The following is a 10,385-nucleotide window of genomic DNA, read 5'->3' as shown; positions in this document are numbered from 1 at the left end:
GACTTTGCCAAAATAAAATTCTACATATAAACTTTAAGCATATCACTCAAAACTAGTGTGAGTTTTTGGCTCAAAAACTGAGATCACAAACATCTGGATATTTACATTGACCCTTTTTCCACCAAGAAAAATACATGTCAAATTTTCACTGTTTATAACACTATCAGCAATTACGACTGTTTGAAAGTTCTCTTTCCACTCCCTTTCCAAGTAAATCATGATTTTTAGTAGACATATTAGAGCATACTTTATAACTATTTAACAGACAATACTTTGAGAGTGAAAGATATTCAGTGAAAAAACCATTAAAAATGACATACAGTATAAACATTAGTGGCACTTATTTCCAAGTCTCTACATATGACAGAAATGAACATTCAACTATCAGGCAAATTAAAGCTAAAATGAATCCACAACATCTTTTGGACATGACTAACATTACTTTTCTTCCCCATAAAACCAACTGTTAACCTGACAACTTCAGGCTTGTAATCCTATCATCACAAAAGCTGGAGGAGATGGTGATGCTGGGGGTGTTGGAGATGCTGTGAGTAGTCTTGGGGGAGGAGATGGTGATGCTGGGGGTGTTGGAGATGCTGTGAGTAGTCTTGGGGGAGGAGATGGTGATGCTGGGGGTGTTGGGGATGCTGGGAGTAGTGTTGGAGGAGATGGTGATGCGGAGGGTGTTGGAGTTGCTGGGAGTATTGTTGGGGGAAGAGATGGTGATGTTGGGGGTGTTGGAGTTGCTGGGAGCAGTGTTGGGGGAGGAGATGGCGATGCTGGGGGTGTTGGAGTTGCTGGGAGCAGTGTTGGGGGAGGAGATGGTGATGCTGGGAGTGTTGGTGATGATGGTGTTGTAGTGATAAATCTTGAGGGTGCTGCTGTGTCTGTTGTATATCCTGGAGGTGCAAAGGAAGGTGTTGCTGATCCTGGGAGGCCTTCACTTGATTTTGAGGCATTCCTTGAAGGCAGTGATGCTGGGAGTGGGAGGGGTGTTAGTGATGATGAGGGAGGCTTTGAGGGATTTTATGGTGTCCCTAGTGATGCTGGGAGTGATGAGGCCTTGGGTTCTGGTGATGCCTCAGGGGTTCAAAGAGGCCGTAGGCGTGCTAGGAAGAGTAGTAGTAGTAGTGAAAGCAGTGGTTCTGATGTCCAGGCAGAGGGTGCTGGTGGTGGTGTATATGTAGGTGGTCCCCATCGTGCCCGAGGTGAACGTTCCCGAAGGAGGAGGAGGTCTGGATCTTCGAGGATGAGCGACCATGACAGGCAACCAACCCATGATGTTGATGAGGAGTGGACCCAGGATCCTACGCCTCCAGTGATTCTGCCTTTCACAGGCATGCCAGGGTTGAATGTCCCTACCCCTACGACACTTCTCGGATTTCTCCAGCTCTTTATTACTAGAGTGCTGTTGGTATACTTGGCTGCAGAAACCAATGCGTATGCATACTACATGCGTAAGGAGGTGTGTCGTGGGGACAAGGGATCCTGGGTACCTGTAACTGTGCAAGAGATGGCTATGTTCCTGGGCCTCATCATTATCATGGGGATTTTTCCGGCACCAGAGAGGCGAATGTACTGCCAGACAGGCAAAATTTTTCCAATGCCAGGTTTTGCTAGGATCATGTCCAGGAACCAGTTTGATGCCATCAACCGGTACTTTCATACAGCAAACAGAAAGGCCATCCCTTGATGTAACTACGACTGATTATTCCTTGTGAGACCTGTCATCAATTACCTGAAGGAACGATTTAGGGCCACCTACACCCCAGAAAGCAATGTTTCATTGGATGAGGGCTTGATGCCATACAAGGGTAGGCTGTCTATCAAGACCTACAACCCCCAGAAACCTTCCAAGTATGGTATCAAACTCTATATGTTGTGTGAAGCCAAGAGCGGAGACGTTATTGACTTCCTGACATATGAAGGAAGTACCTCAACTTTGAAGGACATTGTGTTCACACTAATGGGCCCTCTCTTGGACAAAGGTTACCATGTTTTCATGGACAACTACTACAACTCTACTGAACTGGCTGAGGAGTTGTATTCTCATGGTGTTCTCTGTTCAGGGACACTTCGTCTTGTAAGGAAGGGAGCACCTAACTTTCTAAAGACTTTGGCTCATCAACGGGTGCCTCGGAATTCAATGCACTTCCGTAGGAGGGGGAACGTCTTCATAATCTGTTGGCAGGACACTCGACTCGTGACAATGATCACTTCAGCTTGCAATGCAGAAACGGAAGAGTTTGTGCACAGGAGGCGAGTAAAGCGGGCTACTGGTACAAGTCTTGAAACAGTCACAATGGACAGACCTTTGATTATTGGCACCTACTGTCAGTATATGGGTGGGGTAGACCTGTTTGACCAGCTGATGAAATACTACTCAATGGCCAGGAAGGGAATGAAGTGGGCCCGCAAGTTTACTTTCTATTTATTGCAGATGGCAATACTTAATGCTTAGACTATGTTTGCCAAATACCACCCACATGGTAAGAAAATCAAACTTCTTGACTTTATGTATGAATCTGCTGAAGCACTTACAAACTTCAACGCAGAAGACTGGCCCTTGAGTGATATTCCTTTTGCTCGTTTACCTGACCTACCTGTAGCTGACAGATTAGATGTCCTGCCTGTTCCTGTTCCCGCTGCTGCTGCATCTGCTGGCGAAGATTCTGAGCCTGATGATCCCTATTCTATGGATTCTGATGTTGACATTCCTGAGGCTGCTGTTGAATCTCCTGTTCCTCCTCCTTCTCCTCCTCTTCCTCGTTCTACTTCTGTGCCCCCTTCTCTTGCAAACGTTGGTCCCTCTGGTGCTGGTCCCTCTACTGCTGGTCCCTCTGCTGCTGGTATTGAACCGGAACTGTTAGGTGTGCCACGCCGGCGTGCCAACTTCCTGGAGAACTATGAGCGTCTTGCACCAGGGGAACATTGCCTCATTCATATAAGGGAGATTCCCTCCATCAAGGGAAAGCAGCTGAGATGCCACATCTGCTTGCTAGCTAACAGACTTAAGGACACATCATGGGTGTGTAAGGCATGTACAGATACCACACAGAGAAGCAACTCAAGCCTTCACCAAGTCGTGGGTCAGGCCCTGCCAAAAGAGGTGAAGGGAGACCACGGATAATCATCTAACTCCTGCAGCTTCCTCCTCCCTCAGCAACCCTTCAGATGGCAGGCCCTTCACCTGAGGGAGGAGTTGTATATAGGAATTCAAGAGGGGTCACGATATTTGGTGAGTACATTATTCAAATTTCTGGTGATGGGTTTTTATGAATATTTTAATTTTTTCCCATACAATGTTTCTCTTCTAATATTTTGTAATCATTTTTTTTCTAATGTGGGGTTTGTATCTTTTTTTTTTTTTATAAAATGTAGGGTTTGTATATTGGTTTGTATCTTATTTTTCTTTTATATAAAATGTGAGGTTTGTATGTGGGTTTGTATCTTGCATTTTTTTACATTTTTTTTTAAATGTGGGATTTGTATGTGGGATTACATTATTGGAAACACACTGTTTCATACCCTCTTTTTCAATCAATTTTTTCACCAACTGGACTTATTCGTTTTTCATTCTTTTTATGTCGATATTCAGAGAATTTTGTTGGCTTTTTCATAAAAAATAATTCATTCACCTAACTGTTACCAAAGCCATTTTTCTTGACTCTCACTTTATTCCTCAACGTTTCTTCTACATTTTCGTATATTTACAAAGTGATTTCTATGAAAAATAACCGAGATAGGGCTCTTCAAAAAAAAAATTTTTTCTAGCGATAATTCTCACCATACGCCGGGCAGAGCGCTCTGTTTCTTACCCTCTTTTCTATCAATTTTTTCACCAACTGGACTTATTAATTTTTCATTGTTTTATATGTCAATATTTAGAGAATTGTGTTGGCTTTCCCATAAAAAATAATTAATTCGCCTAACTATTATAGCTTTTGAGCTACGAACGATAATGTTGACAACGGTAACATTTTTTTCGTTTCGATAAACTTATAACATCAAAATGAAACTGTTGCCGTTACCAAAGCCATTTTTCTTGACTCTCACTTTATTCTTCAACTTTTCCTCTACATTTTCGTATATTTACAAAGTGATTTCTATGAAAAATAACCGAGATAGGGCTCTTCAAAAAAATCTTTTTTCTAGCGATAATTCTCACCATACGCCAGGCAGAGCGCTCTGTTTCTTGCCCTCTTTTCTATCAATTTTTTCACCAGCTGGACTTATTCGTTTTCCATTGTTTTATATGTCGATATTTAGAGAATTTTGTTGGCTTTCTCATAAAAAATAATTAATTTGCCTGACTTTCATATTTTTGGGTTACGAACGAAAATATAAAAATAAGTAAAGATTTTTTTTTCGTGAAATAACTCACATTTTTTCGTATTTAGAGGGCTGGGACTCTTATTCTGACTATTCCACCATAAAATATAAACATTTACAAAAAAAAGGACAGCAAAATAAACGTTGTTGGCATAAAATTTCTATTTTTGCTGAATTTTCTAAATTATTTTTCGCACTGTCGAGCGCTCCCTGACACCTTGGGGCTCATGTACCTTCAGTGATGTGATAACTATACAGATATGAAAGGGTTAATGATTCATTCTGCATGTTTTATTCGGGATGCTGAATAACATATGGCAAAATCATCCATGTGCAAGTTACTTTTAATCCCAATAGGTAGATTATTACTGATATCATTAATTGCTAAAGTAAACAGTGTGCCACTAAGGACGCTTCCCTGTGGAACACCATTTTCAAGCGGAAATGTTCTAGAAAGATCATCATCAATTCTCACCTGAAAATTGCGATTTGTCAAAAAGTTCTGTATAAACCTAGATAAATGTCCACGGATGTTGTTGCTTTGTAAAGTTTTTAATATCGGCCGATGGAGGTATGTCCAATTCCTAGGACCCCTTTCGACCTCGGGAGAGGAAGGGAAGAGGCAGCAGAAAATGAAATCAAAGATAAGATGAAGACGACGGCGGCTACTTCCACAGGGCGACTTCCTTCACCTCCACACGGACATCTTCTACAGGATGGTGGACACGAAACATCGTAACCTCCAGGGCAGTCAAGCAGGAACACAACAGAAGCGGCCCAGGACACCACCACCAACAGAAGCAGCAGGCGTGATCAGGACAGCTGATGCAGGAGCTATGGAAGCGGTTCGGAAGGCAGGAGCTACTGCGATGGAGAGAAATGTCACATGGAAGTCACCAGCAGCAACAGGAACGATCAGGGCAGCTGCAACAGGAGACCAGGAAGAGCAGCCAACAAGAGCATAATACAGGGAACAAAGGAGCAGATGGACCACAGATATGCCAGAGTCAGTGCAACAGCATACATGAAGACAGCAATCGATCCACATCAGGGGGAACAGAGTCAGAACGATCCCAACATGGAAATATGTCATCAGACCAGGGACTGTGGTTGATCCCGAAGCAACACTAAATGAACGTCAGGGCTGCTTCGTGCGAGATATCCCCTGAGGTATCCAGCCAACTACTGCTGTGTCTGTGATGCTCACTGTCAACATGAAAGAAAAAGCAAAGGAGAACTGCCCTACATAGGGAGAGGAGGTACTCTAGAAGAGGTCGCCCGACCGCATGCCGCCCCTACCTCCGCGGTCTTCGCCCGACAAGCGAGTGAAGAGGGCAAAGGAGAGAGATCTCTACCGAAGGGGAGGAGGAAGAACCTATGGGAAGAGAAAAAGGACAGAGGGGAAGCCACCAAGGGCACCGTGGAAGCGGAACTTATCGACAACGCCTGCATCCACCCACCCGCCCCATAGTTCTCCAAGCACAGGTGGCGAGCAACACTCAGCATATGTAGGAAGGAAGTAGTCATGGCCCTTATACACGGAGGGTGGGAGCCAAGAAGGGAAGCGAACTCTTACGTCCTGATCAATGTAGGGGAGCGAAGATATTATGTCCCAATCTAATATCTCCAAATGTAAGGGGAACGCCTTCAGTATCTACATAAAGGGCTACTGGAAGAGAAGCACTACCACTCTGTTATGCTTCTCAAATTACGCCCTTGGTCGTCAAACTCAAGACACAGCACAGGGAACGACGTCTTATGCAAGGTTATCACAAATTGTGGGTTTGTATTAATAAATATCAAACACACGTATACGAGGGTAAGTCAAAAAGTTCCAGGAAAAATTCAATATACTCTTTATTTAAGGAAATTCAAACATCATTTTTCTACATATCTACCATCTAACTCTATACACTTTTCAAGGCGCTGTTTCCACCTCTGCAACCCTTCTTTGTAGAAATTTGGGGCCTTTCTATTAAACCATGTTGAAACTGCATGTTTAGCAGCATCCAAAGATTCAAACCGGACTCCTCTTAGGTGTTCCTTGAGTTTTGGGAACAGGAAAAATCTGAAGGAGCAAGATCAGGACTATAAGGAGGATGTGGAAGAGTTTCCCACCTAAATTTCCGTAGGACTTCTCTTGCAACCCTTGATGAATGTGCTGGAGCGTTATCATGATGGAACAAAATTCTGTGGTGCAACTTTCCTCAACGTTTTTAGCCAATGCAGTCTTCAGTTTTTGCAAAACACCTTTGTAGTAGTTCCCGGTGATTGTTTTTTGTCCTTCAAGGAAATCAAAATCACTCCTTTGGAGTCCCAAAACACTGTTGCCATAACCTTCTGGGAAGATCTCGCCACTTTGAACTTCACTGGTGCAGCTGAACCTCTTGGTAACCATTGCTTTGATTGAATTTTACTTTCTGGGTCATATTGATGGATCCAAGTTTCATCTCCAGTAACAATCCGGTCAAAAACTCTGATTCATTTGATTCAATCTTCGTTAAAACTGCAAGAGAAAGTTCAGCTCTTTGATGCAGTTGGTCTTCGCAACGCTTTTGGGACCCAACGTGCTGAAAGTTTACTCAAACAAAGATTTTCATTTAAAATTGAAAATGCGGAACCATGGGAGATCCCAGTTTCATTAGCTATCATAATCGATAGTAATCCGACGATCTTCATCCACTAGATTCTGCACCAAAGCCACAATTCTTTCATTTTTGCAGTCGATGGTCTTCCCTCTCTTGGGTTGTCTTTGAGGTCCTCCCGACCATCCTTAAATCGCTTTATCCAATCATAAACAACTGATTTAGATGGAGAAGAATCTCCATAAACTTGCTGCAAAGCTTCAATAATTTTTCCTGGTTTCCAATCAAGCTTGGTCAGAACTTGATGTTAGCTCTCATCTCAAAATTTTTATTTTCCATGGGTTCAAGAAGTTACTTTTCTGAAGCAGATGTTAACACCACGGTAGCAAGAGGATGACTGAGGTAACAAGTCTATATGATCACTACATCACAGATAATTGTTTACCAAGTATTTGGGTTGTTTCATTCCTGTGTAAATACATCATTCAACAATTTTTCCTGGAACTTTTTGACTTACCCTCGTATATACACAAAAAAACAGAAAGATCCCACCGGGATAATAAGAGCTTAATGACAGGCAGAGAGAACCGAAAACACGTCTGCAACGCATATCAGCCAAAAGTAAACTGGAATTTTTACATCCGGGCAGGCGGGTATTCCCACCTACCTGGCGGTAGTTACTGCCTAACCACCTTGCTCAAGAGTTTAATGGCCGTTTCCAGCCTACGCTGAAAGTAATTCCTAATGCAAAGGACCGACAGTTTGTATATCGTGTCGGAGCAAGTATAATTTTGTTTAAAGTGTTTCTGAAAAACAACATAATTTTGTTTAAAATTATTCTGAACAGTATCACATTTTTTTTCTTTTGAGGTGGAAATCTACTTTGTATTACAGTATTAAGAAGAGCATTGTAAAATTAAATTGAAAAGTAAAAAAAAAGATTTTATCATTATCTTCACCTGTGGGTAGACCAATTTTGACCGCTTTTGTTCATTAAACCCTCTGAAAATCGCTTCAATTCTTCGGCAATTTGGGCTAAAGGTTCACTGACTTATACTGTGAGAACTACTCAGGTATATCCTTTTGGGAGGCTTCTTTTTATAAGAACTGCTATAGTATAACACCAAAGTTTCTCTCCATTAGATATTTGCATGTGAATTTTTATTAGATATTTGCTACTGATTTTTTAAATCAAACATAGGCCTATCACTAATAACAATAGAAAATCTGCTGAAATGCACTTGCACTTAAGTACACTGTCAAGTACTTGGACTTGGACTCAAGTCTCAGGCAAATCTTCTGTACATGTGCTTGTACTTGCTCTTTTTCTCCGTACTTGTACTTGTCCACAAGTACTGTCTCATGTACTTGGACCCATGCCTGCTAAGGCAGGAAGCACGGCAGAGGTGGTCCTGGTGGCAGAAACACCAGAAGCAGGAACAGGAGCAACCAAGGCAGCTGGGGCAGGAGGCACAACAAGAGCAGCCCAGGAGGCAGGAGCTTCAGGAACGTCAGAAGCAGCGACAGGAGCAACCAGGGCAACTGGAGCAGGAGGCACGACAAGACCGGGCCGACTACAGGAGAAGCAGGAGCTGCCAGGGCAACAGGAGCATTTAAAGCAGGCACAGCACAGCAGGAGCAGATGGACCATGGGCACGACAGAAGGAAGTGGCACAGCATACATGAGTGCCAGAAGACCAGCGGTTGTTCCACCTTGTCAGGGTTACAGTGTTGATGAAAGTTGACACCGACGTGGGGACCTTGGCAGTCGCCATCAATGCAACTAAGGTCGTCGTCAAAATGATCACTGTATGAGTGCCCACAGGTAAACTCCACAGGAGCTGGGATATCCAGCACCAATGGAGAAAGATATCCAGACATTACTGCTGCTGTGCCTCCACAATGCTCACTGTCAACCTGAAGAAAAAAGCAAAGAAAATTAGTAGAGGGAGACTCCTCTTGCTACGAGAGAGGATTGCCCTTTGAAGTGAGAGGAGGACCCTGAGGGAAGGATGTCTTGAACACCACACCCACAGTCTTCACTCGATGAAGCGAGTCAAGATGACGAAGGGGAGAATTCCCCTGAGGAGAGCAAAGGGAAGCTCACAAGGGGGAGAACGAAGGAGGGACCACAAGCAAGAGCGCTTCGGAGACGTACATCCTACTGACGACGTCCCGGAAGCCCATCCCAACCATTCCCACGAACACAGTACAGGCGACCAAGAGCAAAACTCAAGACAGCTGACTAATTATAGTCATGCCCAACCAAGAAGTGAAAAGGACATGAGAACAACATCAAAGGGTGACTGGTAGAGGGTACAACCCTTAACCCTTGCCACTGACCCCAGAGCATACACGCCAGGGATGGCGGCCTTCCAACAGGGAAAAATGATTCGTGGGTTTGTAAAATATAAATGTCAAACACAAATATACACAGTAGAGCCCCGGTCCTCGACGCTAATCCGTTCCAGAAGTGTCGAATTCTGAATCAATTTCTCCCATAAGAAATAACTGAAAATGGATTAAGCCATTCCTGACCACCAGTCATTACCCCAACCTTGACTTTTTATACAGAACATTACACAAATTACAATTAAATAAGTTCAGAGTTGAATAACTTACCGTATCAGAAGCACTTTTTACATTTTTAAATGCATGATGTATCAAAAAAATTGGCCTACGACCCATGCGGCCGTATTACCGATGGTAGACCGAGCGCCACAGGCTAGGCACTACCAGAATGTACTGTAACGGGTACACACAAAAACTGTTGTTAATAATGATAACATTGAAAAAAATCCTGATTATTACAGTAAATTAATAATACAGTATTTATAAGGTGAATTACTGTATGTCTGTTATCATAAAATTAAGAAAAATTTCCTAAATTACATCGGCACTCGGCAGCTTGTGGCACGAGCAGATGTAAACAAACCAAAGTGCCACCCTGGTGGTGTATCGCGGTACTAATTACATAAACGTTGTTTACGTTCAGTATTTATGGTAAATTTCATACAGAGTCTGCTGGAATAGTGTACAAAATCACTGTAAAACATCTTTCAGTAAATATTATGACACCCTAACATATTGGGACCCATGATTGGATGAAAATTCAGTGCAGAAAGCCAAAAAAATTATATACCTGTACAAGTGTGTACTTCTCCAAACAGCAGCAGCAGCAGCGTGTGTGGGCTTTAAATGCTTTTAAATACGCGTGGGAAGAATGCCACAAACAACGCCAACTACCGGCAGCCGCCCAAAACTCTTTTTTCTACAAACATCATATGATTCATCAGGTCGGATTCCGGTTTGTTGTTCGAGCTCCAACACAAAATTTACTCAACATTTCACGTCGAAATCTGATTATGTCGAGTTCTAGTATGGTCGAGGACCGGGGTTCTACTGTATACACAAGGTAATAATAAACAAGAAAGATCCCACTGTGATAAAGAGAGTTGAAAACAGCAG

The 10,385-nt window shown here is 42.9% G+C and overlaps 1 protein-coding gene across 1 annotated transcript; it reads left to right on the top strand.

Moving 5' to 3' along the window:
* The first annotated feature begins 1,801 nt into the window (after positions 1-1,801).
* On the top strand, positions 1,802-2,461 carry LOC136856490 (piggyBac transposable element-derived protein 4-like). Its single transcript, XM_067134353.1, has one exon. The coding sequence runs from the start codon at positions 1,802-1,804 to the stop codon at positions 2,459-2,461; it is 660 nt and encodes a 219-aa protein (XP_066990454.1).
* Positions 2,462-10,385: the final 7,924 nt, after the last annotated feature.

The sequence above is a fragment of the Macrobrachium rosenbergii genome, chromosome 36 (genome assembly GCF_040412425.1).
Source record: "Macrobrachium rosenbergii isolate ZJJX-2024 chromosome 36, ASM4041242v1, whole genome shotgun sequence".
Lineage (NCBI taxonomy): Eukaryota > Metazoa > Arthropoda > Malacostraca > Decapoda > Palaemonidae > Macrobrachium > Macrobrachium rosenbergii.
Note: the sequence above shows the minus strand (reverse complement) of the source record. Positions and strands in the feature narration are given on the sequence as shown.